Source organism: Oryzias latipes, chromosome 22 (genome assembly GCF_053564925.1).
Source record: "Oryzias latipes strain Hd-rR chromosome 22, Olatipes_Hd-rR_3.1".
Lineage (NCBI taxonomy): Eukaryota > Metazoa > Chordata > Actinopteri > Beloniformes > Adrianichthyidae > Oryzias > Oryzias latipes.
The window spans coordinates 947,619-967,217 of record NC_136258.1 but is presented as its reverse complement, the minus strand read 5'-3'; the positions used below and the strand labels follow the sequence as shown (position 1 = coordinate 967,217).

General features: G+C 41.9%; 1 protein-coding gene across 3 annotated transcripts in view; it reads left to right on the top strand.

Annotated features, from left to right (window-relative positions):
- The window catches only part of alk (ALK receptor tyrosine kinase), a 705,488-nt gene that overhangs the window by 635,250 nt on the left and 50,639 nt on the right, over window positions 1–19,599 (top strand). For all 3 annotated transcript variants that reach the window (XM_023951462.2, XM_023951461.2, XM_078940523.1), the window contains exons 17-19: window positions 7,988–8,086; window positions 17,806–17,961; window positions 18,936–19,049. In XM_023951462.2, coding sequence (XP_023807230.1) covers window positions 7,988–8,086; window positions 17,806–17,961; window positions 18,936–19,049 — 369 coding nt within the window. The remainder of the gene's footprint in view (window positions 1–7,987; window positions 8,087–17,805; window positions 17,962–18,935; window positions 19,050–19,599) is intronic.

Here is a 19,599-nt window from a genome sequence, read left to right as displayed (position 1 = left end):
AAATCACCAGAAAGGGGGGGGAGCAAGGCCCCAACCTACACCAACGCAGCTGGAAATTTAGTACTCTGCTGACTGAAAGCCACCAAATGACTACAAAACATTGCATTATGGGAAATGTGTCCTAACGGTTTTTGTAGTTGAGTGATCAATTAAAACAATTTCAAATACCTATTGATTAAATAAAAGCTACATACATCACAAAACATTAAAATCAATATAAAAGATATAATAAACTGTTCTCCTTCAGTCTCGCTGCAGCTTCACCTTCATCTCCCCCCCCCCCGGCCTGGTCTAGCTAAGATCCAAGCCAGGCGCTGGTTCGTCTAAAACACGAACTCTCCGCAGCAATCCACCTCCTGCGGGAGCGGTGGGCTGGAGTAACAGCCTGCACGAGAAGCATTTGGTCAGGGTTGATACGCTGCCGCGCCAAACCGTAACCATAACCTTAACCCTCCTTCGGGTCTGTGCGGCCCAGAGAAATGTTCAGCACGGACTGCATGTATTTAGAAAATTACGAGCGAATAGATACGTTCTAAAAAGGAAAGGAAAGAACTCCTTAATGTGGTCCAAGGAAGGGGGCTGTCAGGTTTCCTGTCTTAAATGTTTCCCTGCTTTCAAGCCCGGTTAATGTCACGCTCCCAAGAGTCATTTACCCCACTGTGATTGGTTGCTTTGTCAGCTTCACGCACAACACTGAAAAAGTCTCGTTCACACAAACTGGGGGGACGCATTAACATTAAACTTTCATACTAAGGCGGGGGCCGCAAAATATTATCTTGGGGGCCACAAATAGCCCGTGGGCCGCAAGTTTGAGACCCCTTATTTAAAGGGTGTCATGACTTGACTTCCTCTTTTGGCCTCACAGCACAGTTCCAGGAGCAGAACCACAACCAGCAGCGCCGTCAGCACTGGCAACTAGTGATGGGTAGATGAGCCTCGTGAATCGTTTCAGCACATTGTCCAAACTGTATTGATTTAACCCTTGTGCTATCTTAGATGACCCCGCCCTTACATTGACGTGTTCTCCCTACCATGACAAAGGTGGATAAAGGGGGAAAGATTTCATGTAATCCATGGACACCAGTTAAGAAAAAAAAAAAGAAAAGGTGCGCTGAAAAGGTTCAGCGCACTGTCTAGTGGGTCTAGATGACCCAACTCCCAACGGTAAGGTGCCTAGGATAGAACAAGGGTTACGTTTGACAGTTCTACAGAACAAATGCCACATTTAACCTCCAAAACACAAAAAGGTTCACTTCAAATAAGAGTCAGTTTCAAATGGAATTATATTTTGCTCGATCAAGTGGAAACCAAGAGGAACAGGAGCAACAAACAGCCAAAAACACTATTGAAACTATCAAATAATTCCATGAACCTCATTAAAACACCACATTCAACACCTTAAGTGAAGATTCATTAAAAGAAAACACAGGTGGGCGAGGAAAATGGGGGCCCACAAGCGCGAAAATCATTCAACAGCTGGAAGCAGGGCGCGCATCAAACATTTGTTTTTTCCCTACTCTGTTAAACTCACGACTGGACTGATTTAGCACCCAAGTGACAGTAATGTAACCGAGAAGATCCTGTAATTTTTCAAAATAAAATATCTTTCAAAATAAAAGATAGCTTAGAGACTTATAATAAAACTAACTAAAACCCTTCAAATTGACGCGAAAACTGCCCAAATCAGATTTTCTCCGCAAAATCAAAATCAAACCCACCCAGTTGGGTGGAAAACCGCATATTCTGGCAACACTGCTGGTTGACATGCTTTTTGTGTCGTTGTGTCATCTGTGACACACCGACACAGTGGCTGTATTGGTCACGTGAGTTCTCCTGAAGTTACGCGCACCGACAAGCTTGGGTCCTCTACCAGAGGCCTGGGAGCTTGAGGGTCCTGCGCAGTATCTTAGCTGTTCCTAGCACTGCGCTTTTCTGGACTGAGAGGTCTGAGGTCTTTCCAGGTATCTGTTGTAGCCACTCCTCCAGCTTGGGGGTTACTGCCCCGAGTGCTCCAATTACCACAGGCACCACTGTCACCTTCACTTTCCAGGCTTTCTCCAGTTCTTCTCTGAGTCCCTGGTATTTCTCCAGTTTCTCATGTTCCTTCTTCCTGATGTTCCAATCGCTTGGTACTGCCACATCCACCACAACGGCTTTCCTCTGTTCTTTATCCACCACTACAATGTCTGGTTGGTTCTCCATTACCATCCTATCAGTCTGGATCTGGAAGTCCCACAGGATCTTTGCCCTCTCATTCTCTACCACCTTCAGAGGTGTTTCCCATTTTGATCTTGGGGTTTCCAGTTCATATTCTGCACACATGTTCCTGTATATTCTTCCAGCCACTTGATTGTGGCGCTCCATGTATGCTTTATCTGCCAGCATCTTACATCCTGCAGTTATGTGCTGGATTGTTTCAGGCGCCTCTTTGCACAGCCTACACCTTGGGTCTTGTCTGGTGTGGTAGATTTACACCTTGGGTCTTGTCTGGTGTGGTAGATCTGAGCCTCTATGGCTCTGGTCCTCAGGGCTTCTTCCTTCCTGGTTGAGCAGGTTGGTGGGCCGTGACTTGCAGTCTTGAGCGATTGTTCTGTCAACCAGGAGTTGGTGTTTGGCACCTATGGAATATCTACCAATGCCTGTGTGTTGCTCATGAATTCATCCATGTGCCTGTTTATCTTGGTTGCAATGACCCCTGAAATGAGCTTCCATGTTGTGGAGAGACAGGTTATTGGCCGGAAGTTGGATAGTACTGCACCCTTTGATGGCTTGTTCCTGGCAGTTAGGCAACTGGCGCTGAACGCTCACAGCTTTCTGAAGATTAGGAATAAGGAAAGCACCACACTCCTGTTAGCGGAGTGTGGTGCGGTAGAGTGAGCTTCACTCTAGTTCAGGGGTGGCAAACAAGTTTGACACCAAGAGCCGAATTTTTTCACTGTGAGAGACAAAGAGCCACACCACACACTGACCTGCCAAGACGCACACAAACACGCAATTAAAGCCGTATTATTTTCCATAACACACTCCTCTCCCTACAACACAACAGCAAGTATTGTACTTGTGTTTATTTCAAGGAAAGTGAAATAAATACACACATCAAATGCAGCTTAGCCAGAGTTAACACAGCGACTACCCAGGAGGTCAGATACCCCCTCTACACACACACACACACTCTCTCTCTCTCTATCTATCTCAGTCTTTTCTCTGCCTCTTTCTGACACACACAACTACTTAGTGACGTGCAGTTAGGTTGATGCTGGTGAGGCACCGACTCCTCTGAAGTCAGAAAAAAACTGAATATTTCACCATTCATCCAACAGTATTTAACTGGAAATTCTTTGTATCTCAATATTCCTCTTTCAATGATACTTGCACCAAAAAATACACAAACATCTGGACAGAGCATCTTTCTGGTGTCTAAGTAATTCATATTCACAATAAACACATTAAATAAATTACATTTCAGTTGTGTGCAACTTAAATTAATTTGTACCTTCATTCAAAAGAGATTTCAGCTCAATCATTTCTGGTTCTCTCGCTGCCTCATCAGTGACAAGTGGGGATCTCAGGCAGTCAGTCTCTGCATTAAAGGGTCGATGAGAAAAGTGATCTGCGGTCGTTTCTGTCCAGTTGCGAAAACAGCGTAACGTTCTGCGCTTTATTCATTTTGATTGCAGCCTTCTGCTGTGAGCTCCACAAAAAGGAAAGTGGAATGATGGCCGTTTTGAATGTGCACTTTGAAAAGCTTCAACTTGTTAATAACGGAGACAATTTGTGTCAGATCAGGAAAATCTTTTCATTTTATCCGGGATACGTTTTGTTCTATTCTGCCATGAACTATTTTACTGCTTCTAAGAGCTCATAATGATAAACATCGTGACGCCATTCTGTTCAGTAAAAAGTAAGAATCTTCCCATTCTTCCAGAAACGTCCTGTGTTTAACTTTATACTCTGAATTTCACCATTTTGACCATGAGGGTAACAGTCTGCATGCACATCAAATCTGTATCTATGTGTTCCGGCATTGGGCGTAACTAGGGGTGTGTATTGGCAAGAGTCTGGCGATACGATACGTATCCCGATATTTTACCGAAACATGTTTTCTTTCTGTTTTTTAAAATATGAATTTGAAACTCAACCTGAATTTTAATGTCTTCCACTGTCATAAAATGGTCAAATTCGGTTTAATGATCACAATGTTAAGCACTGCTTTTCAGAGCAGAAATGCCGCTCAGTCCTTAGAAACTGTTCAAAAAAATCACGACACATGGAATTGTGTTTCTAATTTGTGCCCCGACAAATAAAGGCTGATCATTTACGTGCAGCCAGGATGCAGATTGCAGCGTTTCCCACATGGTTTGTCCTGGATTTTGTCTCCATTAAAAGGCTAATGTTGTTAGCCCGTGTTGTTGGCCTATCCTAACACTGGGTTGTTCTTCAGTTCTGTTCTTCTTCCACAAAAAAAGCACTGACCACAAGGATTAAATATAAAATGATGAGCGAACAGGCACTTCATAATATTCATAAAATTAATAAAAGCACGTTTGGAAGATCGCCTTGTATATTACCGAGCTGCTGCATAAATATGTGACAGCACAGGTTTGTTTACAACGGGACACATTTCCTTTCGGTATTTTCGACACTATATATTTTAGACACGATATTTTGCCCATGTAACCACGCACTGGTCGACAATCCTGTAGATGTCGTTCACGTCGATTTTCGGGAGACCTTGTAGAAAACGGGTGATATATGCCATCTTACGCAATCAAAATCTGCCGTGTCGCTGCTATAGAAGTCGCAAGGCGGAAATGGTCGGCCTCACACTCAAGGCGGCGGAAGTAGAACTCCTTACTTTCGTGCACGGAGCCTATTGTATCTCATATATAAGTTGCATTCACCAAAGCAAATTCATAGTGCTTTTATTTTGGTAAGTTAAAATATAGAAAGGGAACAGTCAACCTTGTCTGATTTAAAAAATATATAAATATTTTTTTCAGGTGTAAGAAAAAACAAACAATGAATGAGCCTTAACCAATAAGTTTCTAATTCTATTGGGGAAATAAAATACTGTTTATTTTCAGCATTAATGTAGCTTCTCTAGTGCTTTTAAACAGTTCAGGAGCCTGAATGGTGCTTTAAAAATAAAGAGTGGGGCACACACACTGATTCTTTCCAGAAACAAAGTGTGATGATGAGGCAGCATGACAGAACGAACGAAAGTTGCTTTAATTTGACAAAGAAGGGGCTTTGTTTACATATCTGCTCTGTTGCACCTTTGCAGCCACGCTTCACACACAGAAGTAACTGGTAATGCTGATCACCACAGTCAGGCTTTTTCAGAGGATTGTACATATCCCTCTGATCCATCAGGTCCCTAAACTAGAATCCATTGCTTTGAGGTTCTGCAGAACTTTAGCCCCCTTTGCTAGCATGTTGAGTAAGCCCTGGCTGCAGCCTGCAGAATGGGTCAACATAGTGGAATGCTGGAACGCAGAGGAATGTGAACACGCTGTGGAATGTTAACCCCGCCCACGCTGAGCCTGTGCATTTGATTCACCTTTGTCACAGCAGTTGTGATTGCAGGAAAGGGGAAGAATCAGTGGAGCACATTTTGTGTCATTGTGAATTGTATGAGGAAGAAAGAGAACAGAGGGGAGGAAAATTTGAATGGTGCAATTTTTTTTATATCACTCAAAAAAAATGATTCAAGTCCCTCTTTCATGTAACACAATACAATTATGTTTGTTTTATTTAAAAATATTTATTTTAAAAGATTGTATCTACATTTAATTGACCTAACACAAAATGTATTAATAGTTTACCCTATAACTCCAGTAATCCAAAATAATTGAGTTCAAGTAAGGGGCATGCTGTTGAATGCTGTTTTCCTGTTTATCTTTATGCTTTTTGCCGTCTCACGGCTACAATTTTTCACCTATTTTAACCATTCAACTATTAAAATGTTCAACTCCTTCATCTAATGTAATGCCTGGTATGACTATTAGTCCTTCAAATCCTTCGACTTTTCAAAAGTGAAAACTTTAGTTCGTTTTTTCCACGTAAAAAACGAAACTGTGGCATGAAATCGTTTCAACTCGGCTTCTCCCAATAAGACGATACACGAAGAGCGTCATTTATAGAAATAAGGAATCTATTTATTTATACCGGCAGCCTCACTTCATCAACAGAGTGTTAGCTCAGTGGCTTAGTTGGCGGGTTTATAACTCAGAGGTTCTGAGTTGGAATCTGACATTAGACCGCTGTTGCTTGTTTTTTTTTTCCTTTGCCTTTCTTGATAAAACTGAGTTCGATTAACTCGATTATATTTCGTTACATGGAAGAATTTTCTTTGAGGTGGGGTTACTCATATTTATTGGATGTAAATCCTGACAAAACAATTAAATTGAGTTCATCCAATGAGTTATTTTTTTGAGTCTGTGAGGCCAGACAGAATTTATTAACTCCCTAATACATGCACATGGAAACTTGTAAAAGGCATAAGAAGACAGGAATCACTGTATAAATTCTCTAATTCAATTAAATTTATATTTTATTTAGCGCAATGAAAAACAATAAAAGGGGATCATGATTACAAAGAATGCATTAGGAAAATACTAAACTTTAACAAAACAGACTAAACTAAACTGTTATTCCTGCCCTTAGACCCCCCCCCTTCACGGTAAGGAAAAACTCCTTAAAAACCGGTAGGTGGCAATATTGCACATGGAAACTTGTAAAACCAATGAAGAAGACAGGCTAAATGTGGGCGGGGTTAACATTCCACAGCGTGTACACATTCAGCGTTCCAGCATTCCACTATGTTGTGCAGTTCTGCAGGCTGCAGCCAGGGGTAGTTGAGCATGTTAGCAGATGCTAAGCGCATTAGCCTATTAGCTGCTGCCATGCTTCATTGTCTCTTATTTATCTGAGCTGCTAAAAAGCACAGCAATCCACGTTTTTTCATCTTACTGGCAGCAACATGGCTCAGAGTTTCTGTTTGGTATCCATTCCAAGTAAAAACTAAATAGTTCATGTCTCATAACAACAGAACTGCCTCTGGCGGGCGGCAGTCTTTCTGCTGTTTTGTGCAGAGTAGAGCTGCTCAAAGAGGCTCCGTGTGCTCTGCTGCCAACTAGCGGTCGGAGGGTGAAGTGGACAACAAGAGTCAGACGCTGAAGGACGCTCAGAAATAATTAAATAAATATCGATCTGGCAGCATTTTGAATCGATACAAGTATTGCCAAATGACGTATTGCAATATATTGCCAAATGAATTTTTTTACACCCCTAGGCGTAACCTGCGCAAATGTTTGGCGGTCACGTATGTGTCGGGAGCAGCATCAAAACACACACACTGCCGAATTACTTTTATTATTATTAATTTTTAATACCCTCTGATGGTTTGAGTGTGGTTTAAGAGGGAAGAAATTATGAAATGAGGTACAATATATAGAAAATATGATGAGACGTGAAGAGCAGCATGCAGCTCGAGACTGCATGCGGCTCGGTGTTTGCCACCCCTGCCCTAGTTGAACATTCATATGCATTGACATTGTATCAGAGAATAGCCATTTCACATGTCAAGTGACATGCATACAAGAATGAATGACTGAGTGCATTTTTTGTTTATTTAGTTTTAACGGCCCGCAATCCAGCCACACCTCCTCTGTGGTTGACCGGTTGATTGGGATTAATTTATTGGTCACCCTGCCTTTAGCAACTTTCTGTTTACATTGTGTTCCTGCTTCAGCCAAGCTCCTACATAAGTTCAGTACATTTTCCTTATGTTACAGACATTTGTAATCCCAACCTGGCAGCAAGGTGGTAAACAAATGTTTGTTCCATTATTCCTTTGGCTCTTATGATATCAAGAACTAAAATCTCAGTGTTTTGCATCAGACAAAAGTGAGAGATTCCGAACGTTTCCAAATTACTATTTCTGTATGCTAGTTATTTTTCTGCTCTTTTGCTTCCTTGATTCCAGGTGGAAACACCTCCATAGAGGACAACCCCACAGCTGATGGTGATGATGGCACATCTTTTCTAGGCCCAGATGGAGAACCCTTCCTCTTCCCGCTCAAAGGTAACAGTAGAGCTTTGAAAATACATCTTATTGCTCACAGTTGTCAGCAAATAAGGTGCAAATAATTGCATATTTAGATTGTTTGTAGGTGGGAGTTCATACTCTTTCATTTTGTAAAATGACTAGAAAATTGCATTTACCAATTAAATCTTATTTTGGTTTTCTTATGGTGCATTAGGGCTAGTAGCACAGAGTGGTCTTCCATTTAATTTGTATGCTTGTAAAACAAAAAACACAACAACAAACATAGGTTCAGTTAAAGAATCCAGACTGTAGAGTGACTGAACGGAGAGTTAACCCATGGAAACGCTGCTTTGCCTCTGCTCCAGAATTCTGAGGGTTTGAGTCCAACATGTCCTTAAAACAGTGGCATTGTGAAAACCTCAGCACCATCCATGTGCATGTCAACTGTGATGATGATTGAATTGACACGAGAGCAGGTTTGTCCTGTCAAGAGCCAATCAAAAGTAAACACTGATTCTGTCTGTGACTGCAGCACTTCTGATAACTCGATACAGACAGACTGCACTACAGATGCTGGTAAAGGTTATGATCAGTAGATCGATCAGTGAGTAGACTACAAGTCCAATATGGCTAATTGTGCAACTGTTCTCGTCCTGAACTTCCATTCCATTATCATAACCCAATGTTTCCCTGTTTCTGGGCCACGGGGTTGCCGGAGCCTGTCCTGGCTACTGTTGGCGAAGGTGGGGTACACCCTGAACAGGTCACCAGCCTGTTGTAGGGCCCGATGGGGCTAGAGTGATCGCGCCCTCTACACTGGCCCCCAGGCGGCTTGCTGGCCGGCGGAGAGAATGTTGTGGCATTGGGAGGCATCCTGCTCGTGCTTTCAGAACCATTTCTCTTATTTTCATCGAGACAATAAAAAAAATGATCCTCTAGTTTTATTTTTACTTCTCTTTTTTCCCTCTTGGACAGCAAGTCTTCAAACTGGGTCGCAGAGACACGGAAGAAACTTTGGAAAGCGGCTGTTATTCAGACACAGCTCCTGTAGCAGGAGGGAAACCTACCACACAGGGAGAGACTGAATAATTTCACGAACCCAAACATGATTACAGATGCAGTTGTAGAGCCTTTTAAAATAAATGAATACACAGACACTGCTCCATAACAATCAGGCTGAAAACATTCCCACGATAAACGAATTTTTGATAGGCAGCGAATTTGTCGTGCGTCAAGAGTCTCTAACTTGAATTTGACATGCAAATCGCGTTTGGCGTGAACGCAGCTTAACATTACCAGTCCAACAAAAACGGCGAGAAATGTTGAAGCTATCCAGCCGTACGCTTTTGAGCCAGACACCAACTCAGACAAGGAAAACGAAGAAGTATATGGATGTAGTCGTCTTCAAGTGGAAGGATCAGAATGGAGCGGAGCAGGAAGCTTGTGGCCCGCCCGGTGTTTTATTTATGTAACAAATAAAATCTTTTTCAAAATAATTTTTTGTCTGCTTCACAATTTAAATAAATACTCAGAAAAGCAATTTTGAGCTGAATTTTCTTTATATAGGTCTTCCATCATCAGAAATATGACACAACAACATGAAAAAACATGGGGAAAAACAATTTTCATTGGAGTGATTTCAATTCGTTTTTTGTGACATTCCTGAATGAAAAAAGGGTCAGCCAGCCAGTTTTCACAAAATCATCCTGCTTTTAATTTCATTTTGCAAAATTACTTAATATTTACACAAAAGTGTCACTTCAGTCAATACATTTGTATTATACAGCAAAAACAGACCCCTTAGAAAAAGGAAAAGAATTCTTACCCCTTTGGCAGATTTTCTTTAAATAAGAAATAAAAAATCTGCCAGTGGGGTAAGAAAAGTTGTCTTACCAGGAATGCCTCTTTTTGTGTCACTAACACAGGTTTTAACTGAAAACCACATTGCCTCCGGTGGTATTGGGGTGGAGCCAGTGTTTGCAGCGGAGCCAGCATCAGGGTGTGAATGTGAATGGGTCTGTGACTGTAAAGGTCTTCGGGCCTTCGGGGAAGGTAGAACAGGACGATACAAGTAGGCGCCATTCTCAAACTAAGATTATTTTGCTATTGAAAAAATTATTTTCTTGCAAAACAGAATTTTTTTTCTTCCTAAAACAATGGTCTTTTTACTTTCTTAAAATTCCTCTTTTGCAGTGTAGGCACTTGAAAGAAACATACTACATTGGCTTACAAGTAGATTAAGAAATAAAAAGTAATAAAGCAACAAATAAAAACTTTCTCAATAGAAAGTGGAAAGCAGACAAAACAATTCAATAGCACATTTTTTTTTCCCTTAAGGAAATTCTTAAGCATCGTTTGTGACCTATTTGTAGCTTGTTTCATAACAGAATTAATAACTGTTATTATTTTGCTAAATATAATGTCAAATAATTTTAGCTTGGCATTCCTTAAACTGAGATTTACCTCAGATATTCTCTTAACTTTCCATTTCCATGATTAGTATTTACAGATAACACTTGTACACTTTCAATGCCATAAGTTTTGCCTAAAATAAAGATTTTTGATAACTTTGACTGCAGAAATATTAAATTAGAGTTTTCTCTGATGTCCTTTTGTGTAAGTAATCCTCACAGACAGTTAGTGTCCAGTGGGTTTACGGGTCTTCCAGATCCCAGCATAATACTGCGCTGAAATCAAAACACTGAAGCGGCATTATTAAGAGTTTTAAAAGACATGTTGATGGCCTCTGACTCTAGAAACACCTCTGTCATTATGTAACCCCTTGTGCTATCAGAGCAACGGTGTCCAGCTTGATTAGTTACCGTTTGCGTCTCGACCAGGACCGGACCGGAAATAACAGCAGTTTCTGACTACGGTCTGAAGCCTGAGGCTGAAAGGTAACACGCTGATGGGGCTCCAACTGTCCTGGAACAGCAAAATAAGCACAAAAGCACATATAGTAAGTCATGTGATCTCAGTTGGTGGTGTCCTGAGTTGACGTCACTGACGTACGACTCGCATTTACTGGGGAATATCCGATTTGTCTGCTTACATGGCACACGCAAATGCACGTATCTGATTCGTATCCGATTTATTTCTATATATGAATGAGGCCTGAATCAGATCTGAGAAAAACGGAATCCATGCGCTTTTTTCCTGATTACGCGTTCACCGGTCATATCCGATCTGTGCCACATGAGTGGAAAAAACCATGCACTTGAACCATGCAGTGTAAATGGGGCCTTAGTGGTTAAGTGCTAACTTTTAATTGGCTGAATTCAGTCTGGTCAGAGACATAAATTGTTGCTGTGAGGAGAAGATCCCTCTGATCAGACACCGTGTTTGTTGTCATTTTTGATTCAGCAATATCTCTCTCACCATGTTAAACTGTTGACCACAAACTGGAAGATCTTCAAGTTGAGATCTCTGGTATCCAAGCTAGAACTTGAAGGCATTATGTCTTAGTCACATGCACCCATACAGGGGGTTGACCTCTAAAGGCACTGCAGGTTTTTGGGCTGAGTTATAGACAGGAGGGACCACATCTTAAGGGGAACACCAGTGTGCTTCATTATTGATCTTATGTATGAACAACTGTAGGTCAAAACTGAAGGCTATGAGCGATGAGATGTGTTTGTGACAGTCCTTCACCCTCTTTAACTAGTTTTATTGTGAGATGCTGAAGGCTGTCTGCATGTCTGTATGTAATGTTGAATGTAAACATAACTTTATTTTAACAGGGTCTCCTTTTACAATCTCACTTGTTTGACACTTTCTATAGGTGAACAGGCCCAAAGAAGTTACAGGTTGTTTGTTAAAGGAGTCGGTGACGTGGCATGATGGCGCCAGTGTGTGCGGCCTGCCGTCTGTCAGCTCCGCTCCTAATTTTGTTTGTTGCTTTTTTACTATTTTTAATAAGCTGGCACCCTGTATCTGCTCTCCTGGTCTATGATCGCCAAGCTCTTCTCAAATTTGAGCATTACCAGGAATTTATTTTTAAACGGACTTTTAAATATGAATCTCCATTCTCGTCACCGCTCCTCTCTGGAATACCTGTTTACCTGCGTCGCATCCCGCCCAGCTGTCAGCGAGGAAGGCGTCTAAGGAGACGGGGAAAGAGGAGTGGGGTTCTTCTGAGGATTAAGGCCCTTCGGAGATCTTCTGAACGGCATCGTTCTGCTTCCTTGCGCTGGATCCTGTCTGTTGTTCCCGAAGCAGCGGTGGACCAGGCTCACCTGCCGGCAGCGGCCTTCTCTCTCCGTCGACGCCGGTTCTCCAAACGCGCTGTGGAGCTCGGGAATCTTCTTCCACTGTGTCGGGCCTCCTCATCCTTCAGTGCGGGTCAGGTGTTTGTGAGATCGGCCCTCATCAATGCCAGATCTCTCACAAACAAAACGTTTATCCTGAACGACTTCTTCACTTCCCGGGAGCTGGATATGATGTTCCTGACAGAGACGTGGCTTCAGGCTGGAGACTTGACGCCGTTCTCAGAGCTTCTCCCTCCAGGCTGTGGATTCCTCAGTTCTCCTCGGGCTGCAGGTAGAGGTGGAGGAGTTGCTGTAGTTTTCCGATCTCACCTTTCGTGTCGGCAGCTGCCAGCTGTCAGTTTCTCCAGCTTTGAGGTTCAGCTGGTGGAAATGAAATGCGACTCTCCGGTTCTCTGCGTGCTGATCTACAGGCCGCCCAAGTTCCATAAGGACTTTCTTCAGGACTTTGCAACATTACTGTCCGAGATCATTTTAAAGTATGACCGGATTTTAATTGTTGGAGATTTTAATATTCATGTGTGTTGTGAGAGCAAGCCACTAACAAAAGATTTTCTGGACTTGATCAGCTCTTTTAACCTGCAGCAGTTAGTGAAGAGCTCCACGCACGAGAAAGGACACATCCTGGATCTGGTTTTAACTCTGGGACTACATGGAGATGTCAAGGAGATTATTGATGCCCGTTTTTCTGACCATCTGCCCGTTTTATTTGACTTTGATCTCTTAACGCTGCCGCCTGATGAACGCGCCCCCGCGCGCCCCCGCCGCCTGATGAACGCGCAGACAGCGCTGCAGTTTTCAGCGGCTTTCTCAGCCTCTGAGCTTTGCTCCTTGGATGTTCAGGATGGAGATGTTGATAAACTCCTGGGGGATTTTAGCTCTGTTTGCACGGGCATTTTAGATGTCATTGCTCCATATAAGGTTAAACGCAGTAAACCGGCCCCGGAGCCTTGGATTAATGACCATACTCGCGCGCTCAGACGCTCATGCCGTCGCGCGGAGCGTAAATGGAAAAAAGACGGGCTTCATGTTTCATTACAGATTTTTAGAAACTCCTTGACTGAGTATCAGGCTGCTGTAAAAAATTCCAAGACCCAGTTTATGTCAAATGTTGTGTCTGAGAACATCAGCAAGCCTAAGGTCCTTTTTAATTCTTTAAAGTCTCTTTTAAGTCCTGGTAATTTATCCTGTCTGACTCCTTCTGTTTTACTTTGTGAACAGTTCTTAACATTTTTTATTGACAAAGTCAGTGCTGTCAGGTTTTTACCCTCTCCTTGTACCCCTGACCCCTCTGTTTTAACGCCCCCACCTGCTGTTTTTGACCAGTTTGAGCCTGTCACTGTCTCCCAGATCTCTGAGATAGTTCAACACCTGAGGCCTTCCTCCTGCCCAGGTGACTGCATTCCCCCCAGACTCCTGAAGGAGGTCTTTGATACCATTGGCCCCTGGATAGTTGGTCTCCTTAACTCCTCTCTTGTCTCGGGGTGTGTGCCAGCTGCTTTTAAACATGCTGTTGTGCACCCCCTTTTGAAAAAGCACAACTTGGATCCCAATGTTCTATCAAACTTTAGGCCGATCTCCAAGTTGTCTTTTCTTTCAAAAATTTTAGAGAAGGTGGTTTATCTACAACTGCAGGAGCATCTAACAAATTATGATATCTTCGAGAAGTTTCAGTCAGGTTTTAAATCCTGCCACAGCACTGAAACGGCTCTCCTCAGGGTGTGTAACGACCTGCTTCTAGCTGCTGATTCTGGGGCCTCCACTGTTTTAATTCTTTTAGATCTCTCTGCTGCTTTCGACACAGTGGATCACAGTGTTTTATTATCCCGACTGGAGCACTCTGTCGGTGTGAAGGGCACAGCACTCAGTTGGTTCAGTTCATATTTATGTGGCAGGAGTTTTTCTGTCCAACTAGGACAGTGCTCTTCTTCAGAGGCTCCGCTCAAATATGGTGTACCCCAGGGCTCAGTTTTAGGCCCACTTTTATTCTCACTTTATCTGCTGCCACTGGGGTCCATTTTTAGGAAATATAACGTGTCATTCCACTGCTACGCAGATGACATCCAGATCTATCTTCCCCTAAAATCTGGAGGAGCGGATGTTCTCGACAGATTGCAGAACTGCTTAGCAGACATCAAGTCTTGGATGGAGCTTAACTTCCTCTGTCTAAATGAAAACAAGACAGAGGTGTTTGTCTTTGGAAAGACTGACCTGCTGACAGGCTGCTGTAGTGCTGTTGGCCCCCTGGACCCTTCAGATGCTCCATTCATTAGAGATCTTGGGGTGAACCTTGACAGACATTTTAAATTTGACAGGCAGGTCAGTGTTGTAGTCCAGTCTAGTTTTTATCACTTGAGGCTAATTAGCAAAGTCAAGCCATATCTTCCTCCTCACGCTTTGCAACAAGTGATTCATGCTTTGATCTTTTCCAGACTGGACTACTGTAACTCTCTGTACAGTGGTATAGATCAGTCTCTGCTCCGCCGCCTCCAGCTGGTTCAAAATTCAGCGGCCCGCCTGTTAACGGGGACCAGACGGTGTGAGCATATAACACCGATATTACGCTCACTTCATTGGCTGCCTGTGTCTTTTAGAATTACTTTTAAGATTTTGCTTTTGGTTTTTAAATGTCTGAATGGTCTGGCACCTCAGTATCTTTCTGAGCTTCTGCATGTTTATCGTCCTTGTCGAGTCCTTAGGTCTGAAGATCAAATGCTTTTAGCGGTTCCCAGGACTCGGCTTGTGACTCGGGGAGACAGAGCCTTTTCAGTTGCAGGTCCTAAACTCTGGAATGCTGTCCCTTTTTCTGTGAGGTCTGCCAGAACTGTCAGTAATTTTAAGACTCTTTTAAAAACACATCTTTTTACTCAGGCTTTTAACTCCAGTGAGCATATCTAGTGGGCCAGCTTGTTCATTGTTCATTTTATTAATCTTATTCTTTTATTGTTTTATTGCTTTTATTGTTCAATTGATTTTATTGTTTTATTCCTATTGTTTCTTTATTGCATCGTATTGTTTGTGATTTTAGTTGATTTTATGTTAAGCACTTTGGTTGCCTTGGCTTTTATAAGTGCTATACAAATAATAAATTGATTGATTGATTGAAATCCAGTAAACAGGCAAACGTCATCTCTGCTCTGAAGCACAACACATGCTCATCAGTATGCAGTCAGCAGCTGGGCTTCAGAATATGCCTCCTTGAAAAGCTTTCCAGTGTATCTGGGTTAGATTTGTTTTCTTGTTTTTCTTTACTTACAAGACTTGAGGGATTCACAGTAAAAACAGATTCTGCACATGACTCCTAGCATTGGCTGCTAAACTGCACATGCATTTAACTCGACAGTCCGTGACTAATTCATGTTTGAATGCTTTGTCTTCACATGCAGTTGTTTTCCATTAGTACAACCAGTTTCTTTATTTCCATACTGAGTAAATGATGTAAAATCATCTAGTTAAATAACTGTTGCACTGTAATTTAAAGAATATAAAGAAATGGTCCAAACAAACCTGGATCCTAATTTAAAACCTGCAAACAATAAAAGTATTTTAATGTTTGTTGGGTGGTCAAAGACAAGAATGAATCCTGTCAGTCAGGAATCACAAGAGGCAGTTCTCTTAAAATATTCCAGACTTTATTGAATACAGTAAAAGCAACAGCTCATAAGACTATGGCAGAGGGCTAGAGAGTTCAAAGGTTGTAACATCTCCCTGAAATAATCCAACCCTACGTCTTCTACTTGGCCGCATGGCAGCTTCACTGCATGGAGGCGCTGTAGTGTCAGACTCAAACTGAAAAACCACCACTTTGCATGCTGGAGGAGGGTTTGGCTCCACTACTGACACATTTTTCCCAAGGTCAACAACAGCACCATATTTTGATGGAAAGTCAAAACCCAAAAGTGTCTCTTTTGATGTCATGTCTGACACCAAAAAGTCAACTGCCATGCTCAGTGATTCAGTTTGGCAGACAGTTAATTAATTAATTACTTCTACTCCATTTAAAGCTTTTTGTCCCCCCCCCCCCCCCATACTTTTAGAAATAACGGAGCGAGAAACGTCTCAACACACACATGACAGTCGATTTCACCTGTCGTTGCTTTAAGATAGCCAAACCCCCTGTCAAACTTTTGAAAGCCAAATTACATAAGGACAGTCACGTCATGAGTTCCTCTTGCGACCACACTTCCAACAAACCTTGGTAAGCTCTTGGTCTTGTGTTGACCATGGGGGGGACAGTGTGCTGTTTTTACTATAAAGTGTAAAGATTTTACTTCTTGCTTCTGAGTTTCAACAAACTTCACCAACAAATCAACATGTTCATCGTTAGAATTTTTGTTTGAAACAACGCGCACTCCTGCGTCAGTAGCAACATGACTTTTTTCCAGGTCAATGATAAGTACCAAGTATAAAAGTGTATTTATATTCTCTCTTTGAGAACACTTTATTTTGTCTAAATATCAACTTGAAGACCAAGAAATGCTTTACATGTATTTGGAATGATACACAAGACAGGTCCATGGAAAAACATCCAAAGAGAAAAGAAAACGTAAGAGTTCATAGCTTTTATAACAATTCTGACCCAGTTTGAGACCCAACTTTCACAAGACCCATTCTAATGAAAATCATGTTTTTGGTGTTTTTAACACGTTCTTGTGTCATTTTTCTCATGATGGAGGATATATGTGAAGAAAATTAAGCTCAAATTTGCATTTCTTTGCATTTCTGTGTATCTTTCTTTATTGAAATTGTTGTAAATCATGAGCTGATGAAAAAATGCCATTTGAAAAAGATTGTATTTGTGACGTGGAAAATATGCTAGGCAGGCCACAACCTCCCTGTTCCGCTTCATTCCGCTTGTACACAAATAGATGGCATCTGGCTCACAACTCTACAGCTGGATAGTTCTGATATTGCTTGCCTTTATGTTGTTCCAGTAATGCTAGGTTGGGGTTATGAGGGGTTGTAAGTTAGTGGGAAAGAATGTAAACAAATGGAAGGGCGGCGGCCTTATTCCACGGCAACAGTCCTTTCCACAGTATTTTAAAGACCACTGGAAACACAAAAACAATCAAAAAATGATTGGAGTGGGACTTTAAAAAGTTTTACCAAAGCAGGTCCATGGAAAAACATCCAAAGAGAAAAGAAAACGTAAGAGTTCATAGCTTTTATAACAATTCTGACCCAGTTTGAGACCCAACTTTCACCTTCCAAAGCTACTTGAAAGTACCTAATACCTATATTTGATTATCAAGTCCCAGAATATATAAACCCTGGTTATATATGTGGTTTTTGTGTCTCACCTGCTGCTGATCACTACATTCGGGGAGGGTTCCTCCAGTGAGAAAGAGAAAAGGCGGGGCTATGTGGGGAAAAAGCTCATTTCTGGCCTTAAAGTGCACACTGTTACAGGGCAACATTTCAGTTTTTTTTAAAAAGCTGTGATAATTCTTTCTAAATTTGGTGTTCCAACCTTTGTGTCGGCACCTGCAGCCATCGATGGTGACGGTGAAGTGATCATCAGCCCCGTTCAGAATTGCAGCCACTGTGAGAGTAGAGAATGCCACGAGAGCAACGATGGCATCATCTGCTACTGCGACGAAGACCTCATCCTGGCTGCAGACAGAGTGTCCTGCATCAACGCCTCAGGTTTCTCCATTTCTTTAATTTAGCTCTTTTTCTTCAACAATAATATAGGAAATGAGTTCAAACTTAAAAAAATGGGTTTAGCTAAATTGTACCTTTAACCGGCTGTGACTCACACAGCCGATAATGAATATATGTCTAGAATGTTATTATGCCTGGAAGGCTCTACGCTTTATTGAATCTTTATCTGAGCAAATGTTTTTTAATAGGGCTTTAATGATTCAGAATAATTTTCAATAAGTGGGATGAGCTAACTTATTAATGACAAGGACAACGTCTATCAGCAGCAGCAGCTCTGTGGACCCTTTTCTGCTGCTGGTGTCTCATTAAAGCTCTCTATAAAAATATGTTGAGGATTTGAGCATAATAGGCTTCGCCTGGACTCCAATACTAAAAGATTATGCAATGGATTTTAAAAGTGCAGGATTAAATAAGTTCATATCATTGAAGCGCAGCAGTTTCACGTCTTTTTCTTGTCTTAAATTGTTAAAGTCTTGCAGAGACTCCAAATGGATTCTTTAATTATAAATGTAATAATCAAAGTGATTAATGCATTTATGAATGGATTTGTAAAATGACTGGCTATGGTGAATGTTTGAAGAAATAAAACAGTAATTTGCATCTAAGTAGTAATGTCCCACAGCCTAAGTTTGCCCTACTACACGAAACATAGATCTGTCCCTATTAATGGCAAGCAGTAGATAATCTCATTAAGCAACATCATAAAAGGTCAGAATCTCAATACCATTCTCTTTCTGTGAGCTGATTTGTTTCTCTGCTCCAACAAGAGGAATTAGATGTCGCCTCGCCGCTGAGGAAAATTTGCCATGCAGCTGCCGTTGCAGCTCCAGAGCTCTGTTGTGTCATTGCTTTCACATCATTAATTAAGTGGGGGAACAGGGTGGTGGAGTGAATGTTAATACTCCTCTGGGGCAGATAAACACTCCATAACACTGTTGTCTCCTCTTGTCCTGCAGGAGTGAACCCGCTGTCTCAACCCCCGTCCCTCTCCCACCTGGCTCTGGGTCTGTCTGTGGGCACCTCGGCCCTCATCGCGGCCTTGCTGCTGGCTGTGTCCGGAGTCATGATAAGTAAGTTGGAGCCACAGTCAACTGGCTGACCACAGCACTGAGACGGCTCTGACCAAAGTAACTACGGACGGACGGACGGATGGATGCATGGATGGATGGATGGATGTTTTTATTTTTAATATCATTCAGTTTGCTGCAGAAAAGGTGCTGGAAGCCATAGTTTTCCATAGTACTATGATCATGATAATGTACTATGATCATCACATCACAAAGAATGTGAATATGTGCAATGTTAAAGGTAAGGAGGCCACATTGACCACATGACCAATGAAAGCTATTCATAATGGATGACCATTTAAGTAAATAAGCACACCACACACACACTTAAACTCTTTCTGCCACTCACATGTTTACAGCTCAGACTCCAGCACTGAAACTTGAGCTTTTTTTTTTATCCTGTTTGCTTTCCAACACAAAGTTCTCTAGTTTGGAATAACGAAGGGTTTGGTGATTTGTTCACCTCTTTTCCTGCACTGTGTTTGTAAAGTAATAAGAGTTAGCTATCTCAAAGAGATGCTTCTGTGTCTGAAAGAGATAAAACATTCAATTT